Source organism: Drosophila suzukii, chromosome 2R (genome assembly GCF_043229965.1).
Source record: "Drosophila suzukii chromosome 2R, CBGP_Dsuzu_IsoJpt1.0, whole genome shotgun sequence".
NCBI classification, from domain to species: Eukaryota; Metazoa; Arthropoda; class Insecta; order Diptera; family Drosophilidae; genus Drosophila; species Drosophila suzukii.
This window is the reverse complement of record NC_092081.1, coordinates 15,899,205-15,925,514: the sequence shown is the minus strand read 5'-3', so window position 1 is coordinate 15,925,514 and position 26,310 is coordinate 15,899,205. Positions and strand designations below refer to the sequence as shown.

At 36.7% G+C, this 26,310-nt stretch overlaps 10 protein-coding genes across 16 annotated transcripts in view; 4 read left to right on the top strand and 6 right to left on the bottom strand.

The window, feature by feature from the left end:
- RpL12 (ribosomal protein L12) overlaps positions 1–16,712 on the top strand; it is a 93,014-nt gene extending 76,302 nt beyond the window's left edge. For both annotated transcript variants that reach the window (XM_070994808.1, XM_065863421.2), the window contains 4 exons: positions 15,801–15,862; positions 15,969–16,042; positions 16,101–16,281; positions 16,447–16,712. In XM_070994808.1, the coding sequence (XP_070850909.1) occupies positions 15,826–15,862; positions 15,969–16,042; positions 16,101–16,281; positions 16,447–16,652 (498 nt within the window). In that variant the 5' untranslated portion in view covers positions 15,801–15,825 and the 3' untranslated portion in view covers positions 16,653–16,712. Of the gene's footprint in view, positions 1–15,800; positions 15,863–15,968; positions 16,043–16,100; positions 16,282–16,446 lie in introns of those variants that run through there.
- Positions 22–2,596, bottom strand: tsr (Cofilin/actin-depolymerizing factor homolog tsr). Its single transcript, XM_017072336.4, has 4 exons — positions 2,449–2,596; positions 592–782; positions 386–491; positions 22–320 (listed from the first exon to the last, which is right to left on the bottom strand). The coding sequence occupies exons 1-4, from the start codon at positions 2,449–2,451 to the stop codon at positions 174–176; spliced, it is 447 nt and encodes a 148-aa protein (XP_016927825.1). The 5' UTR covers positions 2,452–2,596; the 3' UTR covers positions 22–173.
- Positions 2,894–4,829, bottom strand: gammaSnap1 (gamma Soluble NSF attachment protein 1). Its single transcript, XM_017072464.4, has 7 exons — positions 4,673–4,829; positions 4,543–4,610; positions 4,189–4,304; positions 3,822–4,016; positions 3,699–3,769; positions 3,283–3,640; positions 2,894–3,078 (listed from the first exon to the last, which is right to left on the bottom strand). The coding sequence occupies exons 1-7, from the start codon at positions 4,735–4,737 to the stop codon at positions 3,040–3,042; spliced, it is 912 nt and encodes a 303-aa protein (XP_016927953.3). The 5' UTR covers positions 4,738–4,829; the 3' UTR covers positions 2,894–3,039.
- Positions 5,305–8,037, bottom strand: LOC108008144 (sodium channel protein Nach-like). Of its 2 annotated transcripts, XM_070994803.1 has the most exons (13): positions 7,950–8,037; positions 7,833–7,898; positions 7,716–7,779; positions 7,584–7,652; positions 6,712–7,063; positions 6,516–6,652; positions 6,359–6,455; positions 6,112–6,299; positions 5,963–6,045; positions 5,864–5,911; positions 5,722–5,809; positions 5,551–5,672; positions 5,306–5,500 (listed from the first exon to the last, which is right to left on the bottom strand). In XM_070994803.1, exons 5-13 carry the CDS (start codon positions 7,039–7,041, stop codon positions 5,394–5,396), a joined length of 1,200 nt encoding a protein of 399 aa, XP_070850904.1. In that variant the 5' UTR covers positions 7,042–7,063; positions 7,584–7,652; positions 7,716–7,779; positions 7,833–7,898; positions 7,950–8,037; the 3' UTR covers positions 5,306–5,393. The 2 variants fall into 2 exon arrangements, with proteins under 2 accessions (XP_036669257.3, XP_070850904.1); XM_036813362.3 differs by lacking the exons at positions 7,584–7,652; positions 7,716–7,779; positions 7,833–7,898; positions 7,950–8,037 and adding an exon at positions 7,131–7,214 and having other exon boundaries at positions 5,305–5,500.
- On the bottom strand, positions 7,592–11,901 carry LOC108008877 (uncharacterized). The gene is made up of 7 exons (XM_070994765.1): positions 11,820–11,901; positions 9,039–9,111; positions 8,676–8,976; positions 8,478–8,614; positions 8,322–8,418; positions 8,087–8,271; positions 7,592–7,652 (listed from the first exon to the last, which is right to left on the bottom strand). The coding sequence occupies exons 2-7, from the start codon at positions 9,104–9,106 to the stop codon at positions 7,592–7,594; spliced, it is 849 nt and encodes a 282-aa protein (XP_070850866.1). The 5' UTR covers positions 9,107–9,111; positions 11,820–11,901.
- LOC108008676 (mucin-2) lies at positions 9,612–11,846 on the top strand. 2 transcript variants are annotated; one of them, XM_065863724.2, is made up of 4 exons: positions 9,612–9,794; positions 9,852–9,913; positions 9,978–10,177; positions 10,232–11,846. In XM_065863724.2, exons 1-4 carry the CDS (start codon positions 9,746–9,748, stop codon positions 11,742–11,744), a joined length of 1,824 nt encoding a protein of 607 aa, XP_065719796.2. In that variant the 5' UTR covers positions 9,612–9,745; the 3' UTR covers positions 11,745–11,846. The 2 variants fall into 2 exon arrangements, with proteins under 2 accessions (XP_065719796.2, XP_036669256.3); XM_036813361.3 differs by having other exon boundaries at positions 9,632–9,794; positions 10,229–11,844.
- Positions 12,051–13,755, top strand: eEF5 (eukaryotic translation elongation factor 5). Of its 2 annotated transcripts, none has more exons than XM_017072344.4 (4): positions 12,051–12,205; positions 12,760–12,967; positions 13,206–13,407; positions 13,472–13,755. In XM_017072344.4, the coding sequence occupies exons 2-4, from the start codon at positions 12,762–12,764 to the stop codon at positions 13,541–13,543; spliced, it is 480 nt and encodes a 159-aa protein (XP_016927833.1). In that variant the 5' UTR covers positions 12,051–12,205; positions 12,760–12,761; the 3' UTR covers positions 13,544–13,755. The 2 variants fall into 2 exon arrangements, with proteins under 2 accessions (XP_016927833.1, XP_036669261.1); XM_036813366.3 differs by having other exon boundaries at positions 12,183–12,201.
- Positions 16,713–17,184: 472 nt separating the features above from the next.
- On the bottom strand, positions 17,185–18,014 carry RpL39 (ribosomal protein L39). Its single transcript, XM_017072233.4, has 3 exons — positions 17,881–18,014; positions 17,693–17,796; positions 17,185–17,324 (listed from the first exon to the last, which is right to left on the bottom strand). The coding sequence occupies exons 1-3, from the start codon at positions 17,881–17,883 to the stop codon at positions 17,276–17,278; spliced, it is 156 nt and encodes a 51-aa protein (XP_016927722.1). The 5' UTR covers positions 17,884–18,014; the 3' UTR covers positions 17,185–17,275.
- Positions 18,015–19,480: 1,466 nt separating this feature from the next.
- On the top strand, positions 19,481–21,946 carry Rap2l (Ras-associated protein 2-like). The gene is made up of 4 exons (XM_017072351.4): positions 19,481–19,934; positions 21,262–21,399; positions 21,508–21,625; positions 21,721–21,946. The coding sequence occupies exons 1-4, from the start codon at positions 19,800–19,802 to the stop codon at positions 21,876–21,878; spliced, it is 549 nt and encodes a 182-aa protein (XP_016927840.1). The 5' UTR covers positions 19,481–19,799; the 3' UTR covers positions 21,879–21,946.
- A 623-nt stretch (positions 21,947–22,569) lies between these two features.
- Positions 22,570–25,502, bottom strand: yki (Transcriptional coactivator yki). 3 transcript variants are annotated; one of them, XM_017072206.4, is made up of 5 exons: positions 24,476–25,498; positions 23,682–23,773; positions 23,098–23,253; positions 22,819–22,871; positions 22,570–22,757 (listed from the first exon to the last, which is right to left on the bottom strand). In XM_017072206.4, the coding sequence occupies exons 1-5, from the start codon at positions 25,333–25,335 to the stop codon at positions 22,653–22,655; spliced, it is 1,266 nt and encodes a 421-aa protein (XP_016927695.1). In that variant the 5' UTR covers positions 25,336–25,498; the 3' UTR covers positions 22,570–22,652. The 3 variants fall into 3 exon arrangements, with proteins under 3 accessions (XP_016927695.1, XP_016927696.1, XP_070850905.1); XM_017072207.4 differs by lacking the exon at positions 23,098–23,253 and having other exon boundaries at positions 24,476–25,502; XM_070994804.1 differs by lacking the exons at positions 22,570–22,757; positions 22,819–22,871; positions 23,098–23,253 and adding an exon at positions 23,460–23,500 and having other exon boundaries at positions 24,476–25,502.
- Positions 25,503–26,310: the final 808 nt, after the last annotated feature.

The following is a 26,310-nucleotide window of genomic DNA, read 5'->3' as shown; positions in this document are numbered from 1 at the left end:
AAATGTTGAAATGCGACTTGATCAAGTTAAATATTTCATTCTTTATTTCTACTGAAAATACAAATTATGTAGAAAATTCTCATACAAATTGGCGATCTCAACAGGATACGTGTTTCCATCGCTGTTTCATGCATGCCTTGTTTGTTAAATGCAATGCACAGTGCTCGTACAGTTTATTGGCGGTCGGTGGCCCGGAGTTTCTCCTCGACGGCTTCCCGGGAGGCTTCGGAAAGATCAGTGGCTTGTATGTACTTTTGCACTCCCACCAGCGACTTCTTGAGAGCATCGAAGGAGCTAGAGTACAACATCTTCTTCTTGACCTGTGGGGGGAAATTTAGGATTGGATTAGTTCCTGGATTTGCTTGTCTCGTGATGATAAACATACCTTGGCAGTATCGGGACACCATGACATAAGGAACAGCTTTTGCTTCTTTGAACTCTCAGAGGTGCCTTGGCATTGGTGCATGTATTCAAAGTCGAACAATCCGTACCTGAGAAAGTAGTTAAATGTTGAAGTTAGTATCGATTAGACTGGAGTACAAGTAAGGTAGGGATTTCCAGACCCCCTCTTTTTAGTTATTCACAACTTACCGGCACTCTCCAGGACCGCATTTCTGGATATCTTCTAGAAACTGGTCGTATTCGGCGTTGCGATCTGCCACAGTCTCCACATCAATCTGCTTCTCATCGCGAATGTAGAAAATAACATAGCGATGTTTTTTGTCCTTCTTTATTTCCTCATATGTAGTCTTGCAGACATCCGACACAGTTACACCAGAAGCCTAAAAAGATAATAGAAAAATGAAAATGATGTATATATTTTTAATATTCAAAGCGCGCCAAACTGTCAACGGCAGATGTACTTAAGTATATACTTATACAGGGTGCTCTACGTATTTTATGTATGATTTAAATATAAAACTTGAAACATCGTAATTTAAGGGACAGCCAATTTTAATACTATTCAACAGCTTTGAAATTATTAAATTCAAGTTTTATACTGGAAACAAAATGTTTTAACATTCAACTTCAAAATATTTAATTTTTATGCAGGTAATATAAATTTGGGTATAGTGACTCATGATTAAGATATAAAAAGAAAGTAACTCATAGTATGAGCTGTCTTATATCGCTTATCAAAGACTATTTCATTTACAATTTATATTAGGAGTGATTTGTTTAAAATTCGAGTGCTACATAATGCACTAGTCACCCTGTGTTTAACTGATGTAGATTTGTGTGTGTGTGTGTGAGGAGTAACTGCAGACATAACTGCCCACATTCAGCTGACAGTATGGCCGTCTCTTTTCCGCTTCGCAAATTTTATTTCTTTGATTGCCGGCAATAACAAACATTAAGGTAAATAATTTATGCTACTTATTGCCATTGCTACCGCAGAACTTTTACCGGTTAAATGAGTTGGCGGCATGTGGCCACCATTTCGACTGGGAGTGGTGGGCGTGGCACCATTAACAGCTCATATTCTCGCTTTTTATTTCCCGGCGCTCAAAAAGTTCAAGGGTAAGTTCACAAGTGCCGGCAAGTTTAAGGGTGAGAACAAGCCGAGAAAAGTCAGAATGAAAATGGGAAGGGGCAGTCTGATTGTTTTCCCCACAATTTCCCCCACAAGAAGGGAGAGGAAAATGCCCGATTTTCCATAATATTTGGGGGGGAAAATGCGGACAAAATCGAATGTATCATACATACAGACGTCTGCATCACACACACAACCAGATGGCATACATATGTACGTGCATACATACGCTAGGCGCAAGGAAACGATCACACCTTAAATATGTATGCCTGGATATATATTTTTGTACATATTTCTGTATGGTAATATAGTTTTACATACACACATTTTGCGTCTGCGAGAAAATAAGCATTAAGCAGATACATACAAACGTACGTACATATTTATAGCCATCGAATTATAAAAAAAGCGGTATACCCACACACACTCAAGTGTGTAAAAATATATACATATAGACATGAAAATCGAAATGTGTGTGTGCATTTCTCTTTCCAACTTTTTAATTTTTAATCGCTCCATTTTTCCAGCTGCCACTTTTGAGCATTCTTCTGCGATTGCTTTCGCGAATTTACCATTAACGAGTGCGAGAGTATGAAACACTTCAATAAATGAGTAATATCCGCCTGCTACCAATGACTAATTTGGTATATATGTATACGCACACATTCATGACCATGTATATGCCCGAATATGGCCAACGTACATATCGGCAAAAAAAAAAAAGTGGAAATATATGTATGATTGGTATATATACACACTTATCTGAATGTATGTATATACAGATTTCAAAGGAGATGCTTATATGATTCATCGAATCGAAGACACTTATTCGCACTCCTACTCGCTTCCAGCGATTCACTCTAACCGCATGCTTTTCCCACCTGAATCTGAATGAGAGTCTCTAGTGTACGTACCATTTTTCCTGTAGTTTTTTACTTTCACAATTTTCAAATTGCTTGCCGAGTATATATTACAAATACTGTTTAACCTTCCGCCTTCTTTCACGAACAACCGGACGAATCAATTTGGTCGGTTATTTCGCATAGGTTAGAGTTGCCAGGCCTATGCAAAATATCAACATGCGTCGTGACGCGTCATGAACGTTTGTCCTCTGTTTGGAACGGTAGAATGGCACAAAGTATTTTGTTATGGGAACATTTAATATTTATTTTCATTTTAGAAAATTAGATATAATACATAATATTAAGTCTAACAGATTTTCATGAAGATTCGAGTGCTGGTGACTGAGAGGTTTGACTCTGCTCTATTAAATTGTTTATTAGGCGAGCAAAAAAAATTATATGCCACATATGTATAAGTCCCAAACATATGATTTCCCAATTCTAAAACATCCCAAAATACGTATCTTTGTTTTATTTAATTCTTAAGATATTTAGTACAACGATTGCGATGAAATTTGTATTTAACAGTTTAAATATTAAAAGCGTTATTATTAACGATAAATATATTTTGACTAACAAGCAGACCGAAAAACTTTAATGTATTTAGCATAGACCCCCTTCGTCCTCGGCGTCATTGGTTTCCTAAAAGAGAAAGAAATAAGTTCTTGTTAGTTTTAAAGAGTATACTTGAGGATAAATCAGCTGTTTTCACATTTGAGTTATAGATATTTTTAAAATTTTACAAAAAGTGAACATTTGCTATCGGATACGGGACACATTATATTGTATTATGTGTAAAGTAAGCAATATTTTCCAAATGCAAGATAATAAAATATTAGTACTTACAATTCCAGCATTATCGCCGGTTTTCTTTTCCAGCTGTATTCCTTGAGGTAATGGAATGTTTTTGGATAGAATTGCATACTCAACATCCATGTGTCGGATAAATGGAGATGCCAGCATCCTGGCAGCTAATTCTGGGTCTTCGTCATCAAAGGCTTGCAAAAGAGTTTGCAATGTGGCCACTTCTTCTGGCTCACAGCAATTGCCCCATTCTCTGAACGTCTTTTCGGCTTCCACAGAATCACCGCGTGCTAATTGTACCATTACCAAGGCTACAACTAGCCGCCCAATTTGCCCATAGGATTCCGTTTGCTGATTGAGGCTTATTTCTTTTTTGAGCGCGTTTGTGGCCTCTTCGTACCTGACGGATTTGAACTTATTAACTTTATTATCGTTAAGGTGATATGTGGATCACTTACCTCCTAAGTTTCACCAGTATTCTTGAAACTTTCGATGCAAACTCAGCTGCTTGACGGACGGAATCCTCAATCTGTCAGGTATGAATATTAATTAAATAAACAATGCCATTAAATAGTACTCACCATTATAACTTCCAGAGCGTGTTGGTAGAATCTTAGTGCCATGTCAGGATGCTTGGATTCAGTTAACTTTGCGGCCTTATCCAATGCGGACGCCGCTGCTTCTGGAGAGCCATGCTGCTGATACAAATTAGCAGACTTGTTGGCGTACTCCTCAACTTCGTGCAATTTGTCAGCATCTTTAGACAGCAGAATAATCTGAAAGATACTTAGGCTTATTAGATATGAACAGAAATATTCCTCGGTGACACAGAATCTGTTTCAAACAAAGATAATTTGTACATTTTTATAATTTTGGTTTGATTTCAACCAAATTTGGTTATAAGAGATTTCTTTGTCACCCCGAAATATTTTCGTTTTGTTTGCTAACCTGCTCGTAAGCCTTTGCAGCATGGAACCAGGCTTTGTTGTTCTTATAGCAGTCGATGGCCTTCAGAAAACATTCCTTGCTCTTATCATAACTTTTGGCTATTCGATATGCAGTGGCTAGAAATATAATTTTATATATTTTGGTAACTTTACTTAATCGTTATTTAACATATGCAAAACATTCTCTAACAAGCTTTCTAATAAATATGTGTATACCCAAACCACGTAGACAAATATGTATGTGTGTATCTCCAAAATATATAATATTTTATGGTTACGTTATACTGAACATACTTGTTTATTGTACGTGGATATTTGTAGAGAATATTAGTCACACAAGCTTTATAGCACTCACCCGCTTTGGAGTACTCATCGGCAGCACTATCGTAATCAGGTACCCATTTCAACATAGACAATTTCAAGCTGCAAAGATTAAAACATTTCGAAGACTCGTCCATGAATGCAGGAATTATTTTTGAAAGTACCTCTTCTCGGCCTGCTTTACTAGATTCTCCGCTTCGGCAATCTTTTTAGCAGCTACTCCAGACATTTTCAATAACTTTTGTTTTGTAGGAAAAATCAATTATTGTTTACGTTTTGAAAATAGTGTGACCGGAGGCGACAAGTGAAATAACAATACAGAAATCACTGTGGGAGGTATCCAAACATTGAAAAAACAAGGCTTAGGGACACCAAAAAATATAAATTGTATTTTGTTAATCTATCTTTAATCTTAAAGATCTATATAAACGGTGAAATAAATTCAAATGATTTTTTTTCCCTTCATTCTTTCGGTTTTGTTTTGGTTTTAAAAAAGTAGATAAGAAATTTGTTTCCGACAATGTTGTATTAATGAGCAAAATCCGAAATACAAATCATATTATAATATCGAGCATTGTTTATATGAATAATATGGGAGATGTGATTAAATCAACATATATTTTTTCAGGCAAAGATCTTATTATCGAAATCAGTCTTGAGAGCAAAGTCCTGCAATTAAATGAGAAGCTTTTTCTTTTTAAGAATGCTTCTATTCAGAAAACGAATTCGGAAACAATTGCTTAGATTTGTTCCTTAATAAAAATTGACATCATTTGAAATAAAAATACACTTTTACCTTTTTTAAATACATATATTTATTGATTTGTGTAATTAAAACCCAAGTGCAAGCCGCTGCGAAGTTGTAAAATTAGTGTATTAAAGATTCTAACCTAAAATCATAGTTTTAATTTTTTTTACAAAATATGAGCTTATTTCCAAAATGTTAAGTAAAGATGCCCCGAAGAAAAGTCCTATTACACTTCCAATTCCAACTGAAAAGAAGACTCTTTAAATTATGGAGGAGGTATTTCAAAAACCCTACCTATTAGATCTAGTTTGGTCTGGGTGACTGTTCTGTAATATCTCGCGGTGGGTGCAGATGCTATTTGTACTTCGACCACAAACCCCTCTTCTTCGCTTATTTTACTTTTATCATCTCGAGACCTAGAAGCGATAGTATTACGAATAAGAAAGACAGCCACCAGTCACTTACCCGACAAGACTAATTTGTTGTTCCATGCAGGATGGCAAGCATGCCATATGAGATCCAACATAGCTCTTCACTTTTTCGGCCAGTTTTCCTGAAACAATATGATAAAACCACTGACATTACCATTCGAAACAGTTTTAGCTACCGTGTTCCAAGCAGGAAACATTCGCCACTCCGCAATAGTGCTTTGAACCTGTAAAAGTAAAACGGTTATAAGGTGTTTAACCTTAAGTGGCTAACTTACTTCGATCCTTATGGCTAAACAGAGTGCAGTTGCAGAGTTCCATTTCAATTTCACTTCGGATAAGAGACATACATATCGAAAAACTGTGGTAACGTGTTTAAATTGAGAAGAATTCTATTCATATATGTAATTCCCTCATCAAAACTAACCTATAGGGAAGACCCTCAATAGTACTTTCACTTGGAAATTTGCAAAGCCTTTGAGAAATTGGCTCCTCAATGACATTTTCGTGATTGTGAATCTCCTCGACATTGAAGGAATGTATCGAAGTGTCACCGGAAATTCCATAGCTTATAGCATTAAAATAGGGCAGGTCCTCAGGACTGTGAATGAATAACTAAAAATGAATTGGACTAAATTTTATTAAAGGAGCTACCATACGTTTAAGGTTCTTACCTCATATCCATATACTAAGCCACTTCGCAAAACCAATCGTAGATTCCGGTATTTGTCCAGGGAAGTATATTGCAAAGGCATATCTTCGGTACTGTCACTAAGAGAATCTAAAGTAATATCCAAATTATATGTTAAGTTTATGACTAATTAAACTTACTAGTCCATAAAATTGTTAGCAAGAAAGCAGTAACCCATTTCTAGTTCATGAAACTTGAATATTTTTTCGCAGTCCGGTAGCAATACTTCCGCAAAGTATATTTTTTCAAGAAATGACGAACAATTTGTGGGAAATAACTATACCAAATAGGAAAAAATAGTTTGAAAAAAATATGTCATATTGAAAAATACTATACCTCTCTTCTCATGTCTAAAATATCAACTCCACATGAAGAATTTATATCTGGGCAATATTCCGGCTTTATGTACAAGTTATTGGGTGTTATAAAGAGGTAGTCGTATAAGGTTCTTGTGTAGGTGTAGGGTTGTTTTTTTCCAGGAAAACGTCGCTGAACAGCCTCTGTAAATTCTTTATTTATCCGACTTTTCGACAGGCAGACTCCAATCGATGGAAAGGTGTTCGTCCAACGACTATATGCAGTGGAGACTCCAATACTCGTGGAATCCGTTTCATATCTATTCTTCAAAAGAATGAATATTGTGACCATGTTCCATCCAGAAACCATGATCACAAATATCCAAAATAGTCTACAACGATAATTTCGAAATCTGTAATTAGCTTACAGACAACATTTATATTCTTGAGTAAATTTACCTCTTATTACTAACGAGAAATATTAAAAATTTTGTTAAAAACTTGACTGCTTTTCCCGACATTTTGCTCCGTTTTGATTATTGCTTTGTAACAAATATATAAATATACATATTTAGAGCGCATGGAGAACATATAGTATATATTTATATATGAATATGTCGCAATCCGGCACGCAAGTTTTGATTCATAACCCATCCTTTAATTGGATACCAAAAGATGCACGCGAGGTTTCAGTGCATGCACGAGATTTTTCCGAAGATTAAAAAACAGTTTTAAATAAAAATGTATAAAAATATTTAATATTCAACATGTGCACGTCAATACAAAGCTCAGAATATATTTTCAATGAAAAACAGGTTAAGTGTGATTAAAGAATCTTTTACAATTGCAGTACCAAAGGAAAAGCTACAAAATATTACTTAAAAACCGGTTAAAACAATATTTAAATCTTACCATTATAACTAGTTTCGAGATACTAATTTAATTTCGACCACATAGCCTTCCAGGTCATAATCCTTGTCCCTATAAGTTTTGGGTGATTAAGATTAAAAGTGATAAAAAATCAATTGATTTTTTTTCGCTTACCCGATACGTGTAATATTTTGATGCACGCAGGACGGTAAGCAAGTCTTGTCAGCAGCAATATGTTCTATAACTTGCAATTTTATTTCTGTTAAAAGTATATTTTTATAATAATTTTACCACTCATAGCTAATTCTGCTTCAGCCAAGCAGATTAATCCCTGTACACCGCAAAAGTTTTTTGAACCTAAAAAATCAAACACGGTAAAAAAAAATACTATCAATTAAAGTAACTTACTTGGATCTTCATAACTGAATACGGAGCAATTACATTTATCCATCCCCATTTCACTGAAGCGATTACCCACACACGTCGAATGACTTCGGAAAAAAGTTCAAAGCAAACAAGGATTTAGTACATATCTTACTACGAACCTGTAAGGAATTCCCTTGATACTATGTTCACTTGGAAATCTACATTGCCGTTGAGATACTGGTTCGTTGATCGATTTGCGGTTCGGAGTCTCCTCGACTTCGTAAATTTGTTTGGTATGATAAGAGGTTATCCCGGGGCCTGAACTAGCAAAATTCGGTACATCCTCATTGCTTAGGACATGCAACTAAAAAATAAAAATGTAATTATCGGGCATCGTATATATTGGGATTTTACTTCATAGTTATATAGTTTGGGGGGTTGGAAGACCAAGCGTAGATTCCGGTGTTTGTCCAACGAAGAGTATTGCAAAGGCATTGTATCGGTGCTGTCACTGAGGGAAATAAAAGTGAACGGCAAGCTTAATATAAAGTTAAATCCTGTTAGACATACTAGTCCATGTAATTGTTTGCTAGAAAACAATAACCCAATTCAAGTTCATGAAACTTGAATATTTGTTCGCAGTGGGGAAGCAATTTTTCACCAAAGTAAATTTTGTCAAATATCTCCGTGCACTTTCTGGGAAGTAACTGGAACCGAAGTGGTAAGTCATCATTTAAAGATAAATAATTAAAGCAATCTTTTCAATACCTCCCTTCTCATGTCTAAAATATCGACTCCACATGTGGAATTTCGTCCTTCACAATATTGAGCTCCACCACGGTAAAAGTCGTTGGGGCTTACAAAAAGATAATCTTTTATCATTCTTATATAGTTCCGTGGTAGTTTTTCCCCGGGAGAACGTCTAAGAACGGCGTCCTTAACTTCATCCGTTGAACGGCCCATTGTCAGACATATTCCCACTGATGGAAAAGTCTTTGTCACTCCGCTGCTGGTACAATCCGTATCATTTACATTCTTCATAAAAATTATCACAAATATCCAAAAAATTCTGAAAGGTAAGAATCATTAGATTACATTTTTTGTTCAACAATATAAAATAGTGATTATTACCTTTTATTTTCGATGAAGCCCTTGACTGCTTGTCCCGACATTTTGCTCCGTTTTGTTATCAGTTTCATGTTACCTATATTTATATAGGGTTTTTGAACATTTACCGAACAATTATAATTAATCAGGAATGCGATTCTAGTAAATAATTAAAACTAATCAGGCACGAAATCTTTCCGACTCATAAACAATGTGTCAAACGGAATGTTGATAACGCAATGTTTAAACACATCAATGGGTATCAACACGTTCTCTACCAAGAGGGCTGCTCCTTTTCTTTGTGAAAGTGGACGTACCCCTTGAAAGTGTGCAACAATTATAACAGAAAAGATGAGCTTGTCCAAGCGTTGATTTTTATGCACCATAGCACACACGCTAGCATTCAGTCGCAGCATCTGAAAACTATCCAAGCAACGATCATTCATATACCGTCTTAGGGAGAGATAATAGTACTAAATAGTATAGTATTCATTATTTTTCCAGAACCCTCTGTTACAGCGGAACATTAAATATAGAGACGAAAGTATTTTAAAATCAATAAAAAAATGTTACTGCAATAATATATTTTTAAAAGGGTGAATGATCTACATAGTTTATATCCCCTCTTTAGTCTGCCAACATACTAATTCCCAACCAGCAAGCAAATAATTTGGATGAAAAACCATTGCTAGTAGTCTTTAGTTGTCTGCAGTAAAAAGTATTCGTACAAAATGTTGGGGAAAGTGAAAAATCGAATTATTGTCATTTACATGACAATAGGTACGAGAGCCAGAGTCTAACATGACCCTTCAAATTAACGTTATTTTATTCCCTTAGGATTGTTCTATATACTGGTCAATATTAAAGCATCTTCTACCTACATGAGACCAAAACGACAGGTAAATATTCAAAATGGATAACTCTAAAGAAAAGCGAAAGTGTGCAACGTTTATCATTTTATAGATGTGGTCCATGGATCATCCAGGAATTGTTTTATATAGACAACATCCAAATGCTATGAGAAAGTTTTATTGGTACAACAATAGGACTCCTATTTTGGTTGGAAAAATGCGCTTGAAAAACTATATGCGTAGTATGCAGATGCTACCAAGATATGTACACTCACATGTTCCATATCACGAAGCTTATGCCAATTCAAAAAGGTTTGTTATATGTTTTGTAGAGATGTGGTAACTTTTTCTATTTTTTTCCAGAAGCGTCTTCAGGGACTTGAATAACGTTCATGGTTTTAAAACCACCGCCACACCTTCTACTACTACCACAGTGGACTACGTTGCGGCTCCTGTTAACACAATTGAGTATACTTCGGGTCCCGTAAACCCTCCACTGGATTTTAACACAGCTCCCGTTAACGCTTTCGTACCGCTTGCTGCGGGAACAGTTTCAAAGGCAGAACGTTTGATGGGCGTTACGAATCAGTGGAATCATTCTGACTACTCCAATGAAAGCTGGACAAATTGCGCAGAGAACTGCATTAAAAACTCGTTCCAAGACTATTCAAAAGACCAATATAGCTCCCACAGTATGCCCAGTGAACAACCAGTAACAACGACAACTACTTTGCCTTTCTTTAATTATGTTGCTCATACCTACTTTACCCTTGACGATGTAATTCTACCTCATTCTGCATCAAAATTGGCTAAATCTCCAATAGAGGACCAACAATTTCGCCCAAGTCACGCAGAATTTACCACAGCAAGTCCTCAAGAGCTCTTTACAGAACGATTACAGCGCACAACACAGCCAATTTCAACTAGCACTACGACAACTACTGAATTTATACCAGCGAAAACAACTTTTTTTGATTTCGAATATAGCACCCGGCCGAATTGGTTTAGTTCGACAACATCGACCACAACAACAACCGAATCTACATCTACGATTCCTCAAAATCTTCAAATTTGGACCACACCACAACCAACACAAAATAGCTTTCCTACAGTGAAAGTTACAGCACAATCCTACAAGCATAGACTAAAATCCATGAAAGCCACCAAAAACTTTTCTTCAAATATTGAAACTAAATTGAAATTGTTGAAGCTTCATCTGAAAAATTTAGTTACGACCAAAGAAACGCCAAAGAATTTACAAAATCTAACCACATCAGCTGTTTTCGAAAGTAATACTACATTACCGGATACGATTTCTAGTACACACACACCCACAACAAGAAGAACAAATGTGAACAGAAAATTGAGAAAACTTAGGGTTTTGGCATCGACTAAAAAAGTTCCGGCTCAAATATCTAGGAATTCCACAAATTCCAATAAATCCAAAGTGGATTATAAAAAGTCAAAACGAATTTATCAACGGCGCAAACACTTTAATTCCACTGTAGCACCAGAACCAACAAAAAACGCAACAATCGATAAGGAAATCGAATCGATAAATAAGTTTAAGCGCCGAACAACAGCAAGCACGCCAAAATCGATAATTGTCGATGAAAATATAATCGTTCGAAATTCGACGAAAGCTATTCGACACACTGTTGCAAAATCTCGCTCCGACGGAATACCTGAAGAAAAATCGCAACTAGTGACAGAATCGGCAATTATGACTATTTCTAGCGGGACACTAAGAATGAGGCAGCCAGTAATTAAATTAAAGTCGAAGCAGCACAGCACCAGAAAAATAAAACATTTAGAGAACGACAACTTCATACCATCCCTGCCTATCGAGGTATATTTTAAAAAAGTAAATCAGCAGTAGACAACGATAGTCTGAAAGTCATGCATATAACTTGTGAAAATTAACAGGGGAATATTAAATATTATTTATACTTACAGAGACATTTTTAAGCACCAATAAAATATGTGTTTTATTTTCGTTGGCTAGTCCCATATGGCTTGTAACTTTTGTAGACATTTTGAGAATGGGTAAATGAACAAAGATATAAAATTAAATGTATACTCAAATTTATTTGTTTACCTTTTTTGATGGCTGGCCGAGTTGGCAGGCCATCTAGGGTCTTGCAAATCGAATTAACTCGAGTTCCAATTCCACCGTTTCCAAAACAAGCATATGTGGAATGCTCTGAAAATTCCCAGTGCTAAGATGCACCACTGTTTCTCTCTTATTATTGACCGGAAACAAAACGTGGGTTTGATTCGATAGCAGGGTTCTTTCATTTTACATCTTCGGTTGGAACAGTCACTGGACTTTGCAAGTAGGTTAGTAAATTCGCATTTTTTCGGATTAAAAATTTGCAAATTCACCGGAAAACGCCGGAAATGTTTACAGGCGCCTGGAGCTGACCAAACAGTTGGAAAACTAGTGGGCGCTAGTTGAATTAAGCTCCGGTCGCCTCCGCACATTCACTATGTGCGAAAGAAAGCACCTACACACATATGCATATGTACATTTCTGCAGTACACAACTTTCAAGTGCCGTGTCTCGATGACTTTGCCAATTTAAATGTTTGAACATTAAAGTGCTTGGGTGTGCATTTGGCATACGACATTTTGGATACATATGTACATAGAAATAGGTGCCGTGCTTGGCCTGCCCATATATACATATGTATGCATTTTTTCGGCTTGCACACACTCGTATTTACATACATGTGTGCGAATCTGTCTGCCTCTGTATGTATCTATAGGACATTGATGTATATTGTGTGAATTCTTTACTGGCTTGTGTCTCTCTTTGTGTTTAAGTGTGATTACATTTAATTCGTTATTAATTACAAATTAATTAATTAAATCAATTTCTTGTGTCGTGGCAGATATGGCTGAATTGGACGATCATTTCGAAACCACGGATTCCGGCGCATCGGTGACCTATCCCATGCAATGTTCGGCGTTGCGCAAAAACGGATTCGTCATGCTGAAGTCCCGGCCATGCAAGATTGTCGAGATGTCTACTTCAAAGACTGGAAAGCACGGACACGCCAAGGTTCACATGGTTGGCATTGATATTTTCTCCAACAAGAAGTGAGTATATCCTATCGCAGCAGCAGCAGTACCACAAAGGAAGCTTCGCCTTGGGTGCTCTTGAATATTATCATCAAAAAGTTTTCGCAGTAATCTTATCTTGTACTAATAAGTTATCAATTCATTTATGAAGTCCACCGGTGCGACGCTATTCCCTGAAAGGTTTTAGCTTAAATTATGCGAATAGCCAATTCCCCTTACCATACCTAACATCTTATTTTGTTTTTCATCTTTACAGATATGAAGATATTTGCCCATCTACTCATAACATGGACGTGCCCAATGTTAAAAGGGAAGACCTCCAGTTAATATCTATCAGTGATGACGGCTTCCTTACATTGATGACCGAGGGTGGAGATTTGCGTGAAGACTTGAAGGTTCCAGACGGTGATTTGGGTGAACAATTGCGTTCAGATTTTGACAATGGCAAGGACTTACTGGTGAGTTTCGTTTAGCATTTATTCCGTAAAATCGATTTTAATAATCTTTTGCTTTTGCTTGCAGTGCACCGTTCTCAAGGCGTGCGGAGAAGAGTGTGTTATCGCAATTAAAACCAATACTGCTCTGGACAAATAAGCAAATTGTGTCGCTGTAAATTTCTGTTGCATTTACATCTGAAACAAATTTATTCAAAGATGCTGTTATAGGCTACTTGGCTCTACATCTTAAATCTGGTTCTAACGATTGTAATAAATATAACAGAAACTCGAAGCATCCATGTTTGAATAACTAAGTAACAAGATACACGTTTGCCAATAAAATTTTTTACCTAAACGTCATCCGTAAAATTTTGATCTGCTTACTTTTCTTCTTTTTTTTGGTACCATATGCTGTCTCAGCCGTAGGACGCCTTTAAGCATAATTTGAACTGTTTAATGGGAAAAGTAAACAAAATGCTTGATTGACAGTAGTGAATGGCGTCACATAGCATGCCGACAGTAAACAGGGCGGGATCCAGATGGGGTGATGCTACTGGTTTTGAATGGGTTCGGGAGGTGTTTCTAAGGAACATATATTACCACATTTTTTATTTAAAAATAGGAAATTGTATATTTACATATACTTATTGAGGCAGGTCGAATGTTTCTAACCTAACATTACGGTTGCATTTAAAATTGTAATCGCTAAAAAGATTTTAAAAGGGATACACAAAATACCAACGTTTTGGAAGCACCATAATAAGATTTTGTTCACCAACCCAAAGAAACGAATCGGTGGTTATAATGTATAAATTTATATAACGATTTTAGCTATATATTTCTGGCCTAGCAATTTAAACGCGGATATTTATCATCAACATTTTTTTTATTGTTTTTAAAAACACCCTCCATCAAAATATATATACTTTATACACACGGTTTTTAAACGCTTCAACAGCATCTTGTTGAATTCTTGACCACGCATTTTTCCCGTGATGTACGAAAATAGAGTCATTTGGTGTCAAGGATGACCATTTCGACGTTTTGGACGGTGCTGGTTTGTGATGAAGTGTGAGATCTCGCATTGTCATGGTACACAATGATCCGTCTTCTCTTGTTCGCTTTCGAAAAACTTCAGATGGTGTACCATTCAGAACTGACCGCCTTACGTTTTTCAAAAAGGCGACCATTTTCTTTGATTTGGCCCGTCTATATAAGCATAGATTCAATGATTCCTGTGACGATCTTATTAACGTCTTTTGAAGGATGCCTCTATCTCACGGTGTGACACATGACGATCTTGCATTGTCAGTTCACGCACGGCATCAATGTTCTCTGGCACAACGCCTTTTTTTGGACCTTCACGACCTTCGACTTGGAGCTAGCGTCGGCCACGATTGAATTCATTAAACCAGTTTTTCACAGTGCTATAGGATGGTACATCATCGATGTACTCTTGTCGTGAAAGTTGTGAAAAAGGATGGCGCGAAAATGTTCACGAGTTAATTCCATTTTTCTGCCGATGTAAGATTTTGATTAATAGTTATAGTCACACATGAAAAAGATGTATAGAGCTTTTATCGATAAAAGTACAAAATTTGTTTTGGGAAAAAGCCAATTGGTCCTAATATAACTAGAAGTGACCTAGGCCAGAAACTTTAGTAGCAGCTTTCGTATTTTTATTATTTTTCATATTTATAACTTAAGAACGAGAATAATAAGCAATTTTTGAACAAATTTTTTATAAATTGATTTACAAAATTACGGTATATAAACTATACTAAAATATTTCTTTGGTCTATAAGTTATTTATTAAAATGTACCATGTAGATTTTTAATTTGATCACTATTTGATTTGGGAAAACCCAATTGATTCCCCGCTAAGTAATTTTTTAAAAATTTAATGGCCCTAGGTCCATAACACTTTTTTAGCTCTTTTTACATTATAGTACATTAAGTTGTTTTATACAACAAAAAATGAACAAATCATTTGTCCACAACTTCAGCGAGCTAAAACTCTCTTCGTGTATGTTCTGATGAGCAACTGCTGCTCACGTCAGCTGGTTGCGGATGGTGGATGTGTTTTGTACATTCGGATATGCTGAACATTTATGCATTTTTTTTAAATTATATACGAAAAAGCACGAGCACAAATAGGTAAACATTCGTTTAACAATATTTAAGAGAATATATTTACACAGCAAAGAAAAGAAGTTCGATTATCGTTGAGCTCGTTCCAATTCCACGTTTCATATTAGTCACTTTTCTTTCCGATAGCGCTCGACCACTCTCATACACTCTGCCGGATTCCTTCTTCTTCTTTCTTTTTCTGTGTGTCTTTTTCCGGTACAGTACAAGAGCTAAAAATGTCTTTAAAAAAATCGGTGAAAACTAACACAATCTTTGCTTTACAGGGACTGTTCAAGCCGAGATACCACAATGCCTCCCAAGTTCGACCCTACGGAAGTTAAATTGGGTAAGTTTCCCATATCCACTGTTCATTCGGGAAGTTAAGCTCCTGAACAAACTGAAGAAGGAACCTTAAGTGTCGTCATAAAATAACAATATATTTCCATTTACAGTGTACCTGCGTTGTGTGGGCGGAGAAGTCGGAGCCACATCTTCCCTGGCCCCCAAGATCGGTCCCCTCGGTCTGGTAAGCATGCAACTTGTTTTGTTTACCTGCCTGTGCTAATACAGAAGTATCCCCACAGTCGCCCAAAAAAATTGGTGATGACATCGCCAAGGCCACCTCCGACTGGAAGGGTCTGAAGATCACCGTCTGCCTGACCATTCAGAACCGACAGGCTGCCATCTCCGTGGTGCCCTCCGCCGCCTCTCTGATCATCAAGGCTCTGAAGGAACCCCCACGTGACCGCAAGAAGCAGAAGAACAGTGAGTATTGCCCGGTTTATCCTGGAATCCTAGGTGCATTTGGCTTCGGGCACAGTTTTGGTGCAGCAAGTCATTTATAACGCTCCCAGCCGACTACCCAAGTGCACCATCCCCATGGTTCATGGTTTATCAGTCCATTAACATCCCATTTCTCTTAAATTACAGTCAAGCACAGTGGAAACATTGCCTTCGATGACATTCTGGCCATTGCCCGCGTTATGAGGCCGAGGTCCATGGCCCGTGAACTGAAGGGAACCTGCAAGGAGGTTTTGGGAACCGCCCAGAGCGTCGGCTGCACCGTTGACGGAAAGCACCCTCATGATGTTATTGACGAACTTAACGAGGGTTCCATTGAAGTTCCCGCGGAATAAACAGTTTTTAATCCAGAATTAATAAATTGTACGCGTTACAGTCTGTAATAATTGACCCAATCGGAAATGATTTTACTTTGAGCTTATGCCGCCAATGTGCTTTTAGATAAGAACTATAAGATTGTACATAAAGCGGAAGGTGGAGTTTTTAACGGTTAGCATTGAGTTTTATTATAAGCCAAATAGACCAACTCGCCAGTACAGAAATATAGTAGATTTCGCTGATAAAATCAGACCAGTTAGTCCAATCAATAAATGGAATACTCCAGTTCCACAAACATTTGTCTAGCCCAGTACTGTAGTTATCCGGAATTTTTCATGATATTTGAAAGCATATAAAATATCCGTAGAAGGGTGCACCAAACGTTGAGTTTTCCTTTTAATAAGCATGTAAAGCCGGCATCTTTTCAAAGTCACGTTAAATAGATAGTCCCCAGAATTTGACCAAGCTTTGGAAAATCAAATATTACTTTCTGAAACAGGCATTGCTTAAAAGTCCCATCGAAACCGAATGTAGAAAGAGAACAGGAGGTTTAATCCGAAAATTAAAAACGAATTTATTTTATATTCTTGAAAATATCTTCAGCATTCCAACAAATTGCGGAGCTTCTGGAATCAACAGCTTACAGCTTCAACTTGGTACGCCTCCAGTGACGGCGCTTAGCGTTGTACCTAAAAATAAAAGCGGAAAGTACAAATTAGTCGGGTACATAATTGATAGATTAAAACTAAGCGGTCTATCAGTTCCAACGAAGATTTAGTTTTATCAGGTTATCCGGGCTGAATATTGAACTAAAACACACTAGAAGCATGTGAGAGCGCAATTAAAATTTTCATTTACACAAGTTCTTGGAAGAACCATATTTGTTTTGACAAAATAAACCGGTGGCTCCCATAATGCAGTCCAATATGAATATGATGTTAATGTAAAATACATACAAGTCTGACGTTTTTAAATCGACGGATCAAATTAGCAAACACTTTTTGCAATATATGTTAGTTTATCCCTCGGATTTAAGAAAAATCAATATGGAACTTACCGAATAGTGTTGCCAGTACGTAGGCGAACCCATTGGGGAACGGATCTGTTCTGCTTCAGCTTCTTAGCCAGCTTCTGCTTTATCCTGAATGACTTGTGTGCAGCCTAAAGAAAGATGAAACGGGCGTTTTAGTACATCAAATTTTACAAAACATTAAATGATTTCAAATAATTAGTATGATTTCCCACCATTTCGTCCGATCTATTCAACGAGCACACCGGAAAGAAAGAAGTGTTGGTGGTGGGCTAGGGACGATACTTTCACGATTGCGCAGGTTCTTGGATTTCGGAACGATGGCAATGAAACGAAAAAATATATATAAAACTGAAATAATATGGTTAATTAGATGTTATACATTTATATGTTAAAAGTATATTGCAAGGTCATCCTTGTCATTAGTAAATAACTACGGTTTGTTATTTTTCTTGTGTCGACCAATGTAATTCAAAGGAACGCTTGACTTCTACTATTTTTGATCAGCTGATCTCCAAAAAATTGGTAATAATAATTTAAGTTATCTTTTCATTCTTTTTTTTCAGGTAAATTTATTGTCACCATGAGTTGAGTAAAATGATAACCAACAAAATATATTTTTTTCCATTCTATTTACAAGTTTTAATTTTTCCATATTTGTTGAACTGTTGCAAAATGTGCATTTTTGGACAATTGACTACCGTGTCACATTATGCCATTGACAAGTAATGCAACTATAAATTTTTAGTGTAACGCATTATTTACTTTAAAATCAAATTAAAAAACATTTGTAGTACTTAAATAACAAAAAATTTTATTATATATGTTTTTAGTTCTGAAAAATTTAAGAACTATTCACACCTATGTAAGCCATTTAGGTCCTTAATTTAAGGGTTCTCTGTTTTGTTAAATTTTCAAGAAATTACCACTTATGGGGACTCCCACAATTTATTTATTTATTTGTAAAATACAAATTTGTATCACAAAAATTATTTCGCTTAACTGTGACTGTTACATAATTAACATTTCTCAAAAGTATAAGGTTAAGAAAATATTTTTTTGTGTTAACCTAAGTGTGAGCGAACCTAGCTAAGTAAAGTTATCTTTAAACGAAAACAAAATCGCCAGCTTATCTTCGAGACAATAGAAATTCTATAAAAAACCTTAAGTATACGTTTTTTACCATCAACAGTTCTTTTGTGCCGTTTCAATAGCTTACAAATGATAGTGTGTTAAACAAATAAATAACATAATAAAATGTTCGTTATTTCATTGTCTTTCGGATAAGCTTTCCAACTATCCACAGAGCACCATCTACCATTTATTTGCGCGCTGACGAACGAGTTGATTCGTCCTTAAAATGTTAATCCACTTTACTTAGACAGAAGTTTAATTATAAATAATTAAGTGAAAATCTCCCATTTGAAAAACTGTTCACAAGCTTGTGGCGGATATTGTGTTATCAGCTGTTTACAGCAACTGTTTTGCTTTATTGATCTGTGAACTTAAATGTTTCACATTTGTTAAAAATCTCAGCCATTCCCTTGGGATGAGCTGTATACATTGTACAAACATAGCAAGCAAAAAATTACATCTTTTAAAATGCTTTATTATTAAAAATAGTGTTGCTTTTTTAGATCTGTTGCATTGAAAATTTGTTTTTTTAATTTAAGTTGTTAATATTATATATTTCGACTGTCCGATGACAGGCTCATCGATAACTGAAACAATTGTCGTGTGTATCTGCCCCTAACATTTTTGTTCTAAAACCATTATTTCATTTCCTCTATACATATGCATCGTTCCATTTTCCCATAAGTGTCAGTGTCATCATTTATCAATTATCATTTGATTATTATATTTTTACAATATAATATGTGTTTAAGAAAAATGAAAAACGTTTCCTGCTGAGGACGATGAACTAGTGGAGCGCAGTTTTGTCAACGAACCTACATACGTGCATTACGTGCATTGAAAATTGAAACGCAATGTCAATCCATACATAATATTTAGCTTTGTAAACGGTTTTTGAGTTGAAATACACACACACATAGTGTTAAATATAAACACGTACAGAACACACATTTGCATCTATATTGCACGCATCGAATAACATAAAAAAGCTGATTTAACAATGCGCGAATTCAAAGTTGTTGTGCTCGGATCGGGGGGAGTTGGTAAATCGGCCCTCACAGTGCAATTCGTATCGGGATGCTTTATTGAAAAGTATGATCCCACCATCGAGGACTTCTACCGCAAGGAAATAGAGGTACGTAAACCCTTCATATGGACGATATCGGAGTACCAGACATAATCAATTTACAAACGCAGACACAAGCACATATCTATATGCATATATATATATATATGTATGTACTAAGCGTAATCACGCATATACATATGAACGTCTGTGCTTGCGGGCACATACAAACATATGTATGCATACATATGTAGATACATATAATGGGCGATTAATTGTATATATATGTATGTTCGTATACATATGTATATTCATAAATTCACCAGCGTCTGTGCATCCAAATGTGCATATTTCAGCATAGGCGTAGGTGTTGGTGTAAGGATTAATGGCCAAGCCAGTTTTTAAAATGAATCATAGGCGTCCGCAGTTGTGGGGTTAGTTAAATAGGGAGCGGAGTGATAACGTTTTCAGACTGTGCAACCTGCATTTTCTCTCCCTTATATTGCAATTCTCGTTTCATTTTGCCTGACAAACTTGTTCTTAAGATACAATGTGCATTCTGCACTGAGCTGGGTGTTTGTTTTTTCCAGTTTATTGCTGATACAAGTTGTGTATTAATCCCGAATAATTTTAGCATTATTTCATAATGTGTTTGTCATCACCGGTACCCAAAGAAATCGTATTAAATATTCACCAAAGCCTCTAAAAACAGCAAATATACACTAAGCAGACAATGGGCCAATAGGTACAAATTTATTTACCAAAAAAAAATATTTTTATTTTGCATAGTTTGTTTATAGATTTAATAAATAAAAATAGTAAATAATACAATATATATTGAGGTCCAAATTACTAACGAGCTAAAATTCCTGCAAATTCGCCTATCATTATTTTATTTTTGTGACTCTTTATTTTTAGTTTGTTGGAGAGTTGATTTTTGAAAAGGGTTTTAAGAACCCTGCCCACTGTGCACTGTAAATGACGCACACACACTCGCAGGCATAAGTTCATTGGATATCTGATATTTCATGAATCTCGGAAACGGGCTTTTCATTCTAAAAACCAGATGCAAGCGCATAAAGGCCGCTTTCGGCAAAACGAAATATATCTAATGATGTTGAAAGACAAAGAGCAAGCATTTCTTCCGCATTCGCACATGCCCACAATCGTATATACTACCCCATTTTACAGAAAGCACTTGTACAACCCCTAATACTGCAGTTTTACTTGCGGGAAAGAAAACTTATTGACATACCCCTTGAAGAGTAAATAACTATTTCAATTAATCCGTCCCAAGTCAAGAGAACAAATGTTTACCTAAGTTCTTAAGACATTCCTATTTAAGTTCAACGCCCCAATACCATTTTACTAATAAATGGAACCCATTTTATTGCAGGTTGACAGCTCGCCATGCGTTTTGGAAATATTGGATACCGCGGGAACAGAACAATTTGCATCCATGAGAGATCTCTATATCAAAAATGGTCATGGTTTTATTGTAATGTATTCACTTACGAACCATCAAACATTTCAGGTATGAAAGCCACAAGTAACGTTGGGGTCATCGTGTTTGCTTTATATTTTATTTTTACCAAGATTTAATTTTTTTATACCACAACTAACAATATTTTTCGTTCTATAGGATATTTCTAGTATGAAAAATGTGATCACTCGAGTTAAAGGAAGTCAGCCAGCACCCATCCTACTAGTCGCGAACAAATTCGATTTAGATTGCCAAAGAGAGGTATCCACCGCTGAAGGTAAGCATCTAAATCCTTTAAGTTCCTTTATATTTTCTCTGAAACCAAATAAGTTTACTCATACGTATGCTTTGTTTTTGTCTATTTTTCAAAAGGAAATGCCTTGGCACAACTGTGGGACTGTCCATTTATCGAAGCATCGGCAAAGGATCGGATAAACGTAAACGAAGTATTCGCCACCATCGTTCGAGAGATGAACTTGACGCAAGAGAATCGGCAAAAAAAAAATTACTGTTGTTGTACGCTTTTATAGAAATTTTGTAAAATTGTAAGATTATTATAGTTAAAAATAAAATTACTAATATTTAATAGATAACGAAATGACGAAGGCCTTTTTATTGTTTGGAAAACGGAAAAAAATCTGAAAAACAAACACATGTTAAGCACTCCAAATGGTGACTTGATTTTGGCTTATCAAAGAATACATAGTTCAAGGAGAATTTTGGATGAGAGAAATTTTGAACCGTGAATCATGGACCAGTAATGATCGGAGAAACAACAACTTTATGACTACAAGTACCGATTATCAAGAAGATATCATATCTGATAGAGGGCCGCTTCATCATCTCTACTAATAGTTAAAAGTCGCAGAATTCATCCTTAAATAGTTAGATTCCGTACAGAAAACATCCAATAATCACGTATTCTGCTCCAAATGCATTTTACAGAACAATTTTGCTCTTCTTTTACTAGCACTTTAAAAAAGTCGAGTGGTATGCGGTTTTTGACATGAGTCATCGCTGCTGACCACACCTTCTGTTCACCTGAACTCTCTCTTTGGCGATCGAAAGTCATCTGAATTATTCAGCCACGCTTGTATCTTCTTTTCAATCAGTTCGTTCATTTAAAACCCTTAAGCGAAGATAATGCACCAGCGGCCAAATGGTTGATACCATACAAAGATTAATAAACACACAAAATTCAATAACATGTATGTAAAGAAATACTATAAAATTTGAAAAATATTTAATTTAGAATAATACAAAATATAAAACTTTTAGGTCTAATACAGATGTATACATTTGAATTAATTAATTTTATACCATTCCAAATCGTCAGGTTTGTGGGAAGACGGCGGATTTACAATGGCCTGTGCGTCATTGAACAAGTTACTGCAAAGATTATCCTCAATCTGCAAATGGGGAATGAAATTTAACAATCCATTTGGGGGTTGGGGGTCGATTAATGCTTACCTGGAGGGAAGACACTAAGTTATCTGGGCAGTCGAGCACGCTAAGCCCAGATTCTGCAAAGATATATGGTAATAAGAGGTGTTAATAAAGGCATGAGAAAGATTAGGAGTGTTTCAGCCTCTATCTGAAGATCAGTACTATAGTGAAAGCAGAGATGCCATGGGAATTACGTGATCCGCCCCCCGCCCACTGCGCACTCAAGTGTTATCTAGCGATATCTCTATGATATCAGTGTGTCTCGTTGTCTTACGCTAGTTGGGGTGTTGGAACGAGACTTACGCATTCTGGGATCATTCCATGAAGTCGTTCGATCAATGTGATTTATAAAGTAAAGATCTCCGGACTCGGTAACTGCCTGCTCCCAACCATCCGGCAGTGGACCCATATTGTTAGCAATGGTCGATGTGGTAGTTTGTTTTGTAGTTTGCAAAACATCTATCGAACAAAAACAATGAATTACAAACCAAAGTAAATAAAAACAAATTAAAATAGGTCTAAAACGTAATGCTGCAGTGTAAGCGGATGATAACTGAGGGGAATTTGCAGACAGCATGCAGCACATTAAAAAATCAGTTTTAGAAAATTTAAATCAACTCGAACCTCCCATTTCCGAATGCCAAAATGATAAGACTCCAATCCAATCCCAAATAGGTGTATTAAGGAAATAAATTGAATGGGTTCCCTGAAATTGGTTTTAATGCAAAACATGCGTTAAATGAAATGAGTTAGAGCCTACTTTATCCCTGCCTAGCCTATAGCATTTAGTTCTCCAACATATGATTTGAACGGGTTAACAATGAAACGCAGCCACAGGCAGTTAACGATTTACTTATCTAAGGCATGGAATCTCGAATGGAACCTACCATTTTGCTTTATTCGCTCGGCCATTAAAATTTGCTGTTGCTGGCGATATTGAATTCTGGGATCCTCCCACTGCGTAGATTTTGTAGTATGACTGCAAGGATGAAAAACGATTAATGAGTTATTTTTTGGTAATACCTAAAATTATTAAGAGTTAATAATTAACTCTGGAGATTTATGTGACGCATTAGTTTTATAAAGGCAAGTACGTGTTATTTTCATTCGAATACCTTAGATCTTGGGGAAAAATTGATTTCTCAGGTATGTATTGTATTACTAGTATTGCGAAGTTATCCAGGAAATAAAGTATGTATAGTTTGTTGTCTTTTTGAAAGCGTGGCAAATAGGTAAGCCTTAAATTTCGACCAATTTGTAGGTTAATCGCTCGGATGCTAATGTAAATATAGATTACTTAAGGTATTCTTGAAAAACATTAAGTTTTTATTAGGCTTTAGTGATTAGTTTATAAATTTATGTTAATGAAGACGCTCTTCGGGGGTGATGGAGAAATCTTTTCGGATAGAAATTGTACTGATGTGCGTAAGAGTTCCATTCGAATTTCGTCTAAATAGAGACTTCTATGTCACCCCCGTATATGAATTGAATTAGTATTAAGTTTTGGAACGACAATCATAGATAATCTTATACTACATTACAGATGAAATCATGTCTTCTCTGATAGAGTAACATAATCATAAAACTAAGATTTCTTTCGTCTTATCAAATACTGCATTGAGATTGAGATACACATGTTTGTCGCATACAGGTTTTGGTACCTTACTGTCCTCATACTCACTTCAAGTAGTAGATCTGGCCATCGTTGGTCTTGGCCTGCTCCCATCCCGGTGGCAAGGCGCCCAGTTGGCGCTGCAACTGGATGGGGCTGATGACGTCGTAGGATCGCTGCTTCTTATGCACTGTCTGCATGGACATGGGGATGTCCTGCGACATGCAGGTGTTCATGGCGTCCAGATCGATCTGGCCGGAGCTGGCCGGGGCACCGCTTGGGAACTCCTGGGCACTGTTCTCGGGGAAAGTGGGCCCAGCGGGCTGCTGTTGGCTGCTCGGATTGGCATTCGGATTGTTGGCTGCTGCGTCGCTCCTGGCGCGCACATTAAAGTTTTGCTGCAGCGAGGCGGGGCTGCTGCGGGCACGGGAGTGATGTATCGCCAGGCGGCTGTGCTGCGGAGATGGCTGGATCTGGAGCGTTGGGATGGCGGCGATGGGCGACTGGCCATCTGGCTGCTGGACGACCTGGGCCGCCTTGTTGCCGATGCTGATATTCGACTGGGAGCCCGCGTCGTAGGTGGAGTCCGCACTGTTGGCCCGCGAGTGCGAGGGCGCCGGGGGCGTGAAGAAGGAGTTGGGCAGCTTCCGCATGCGCAGGGGCAGCTGCAGCGGGCGCTTGGCGTCACCCGGATTCAGGACGCTGTCGAACAGCGCCTGGAGATTGTCGTCCGTGTCCTGGTTGACCCGCACCACCAGATTGTTGGACTTGATCGGCGACAGCATGTCCTCGTCGTCGATCTCCTTCTCGATCAGGCTGTTTGCATTGCTGTTGCTGCTGGCTGACATCGTCGTTAACATATAAAAGGCACTTATTGTATACAAACGAAAACTACATAGAAATATCTTAGCGATTAGGCACGCGCACATATATGTTCGTTCATATACATATCACTCCATCGCGCTGCGCTAAGCGAAACTATAACATTAATGTGTTAAAAACTAAACTTCGTTGCAATAAATAATAGTAATAATAATAATTACGGAACTGCCAACATAAAAACACACTTGGGGAACACCATCCACTTGTCTATTCTAATTCCAGCGTTCCCATGTTATCGGTTTCGTGGCTGCACCTGCGGAATGTCAGGGGTATTCCTTTAGCGGGTTTTGATTTGTTGGCTTGATTTGTTGTCGTTTCTATTATCAGCTGACCGTCAAATGAGTTCGTGCTAACTATTGCTAACTATTTATTACCCGTAGTGAGTTTATTTGTCCAGTGGGCTCATGCTTAAATTTTTAATGATATTAATTATTATGCTCTTTGATCGACATTGTGCATTCGACTACGCAACGTATGTAGCTTACTTAAAAAAATAAATATAACATCTTACATTTTTAATTTTGCATATTGTTCACCTAAAGACTTAAAAATATAATAAAAAGACAAAAATCTTTTAATTTTTCTGAAGGATTGCATAGTTTTATTTCTTAATTTATTTTTAGCTCAACAAAAATATTATAATAAACAAATAACAAAATGGTTATGATGTTAGGAATCTCAATGATATGAGATCAAAAGCTTATTTATTCTAATTTAATTGAACAGATTTATTATACGTTTTATACGTCTTGTTTTTACAAATATAAAGTTATCGATAAACCATTTTTTGATAGAATACATTTATCTCCTTATTTGTAAATGACTTATCGACTATAGCTTTTGTAACTCATAGGCAGAAATGTAAATGGGTTTGGCTGAGCAATAATCGAGTTAAGAAATAAAAACTAAATACCTTTATTTTTTCAGTGCACCTTTGTTGCGGAACGGCCTGCACTGGAACAAGCCATACAGCATTTTATCGTTTCGTATTTCTCCTGTTCCGTTTGCTCCCGTTAGAGATG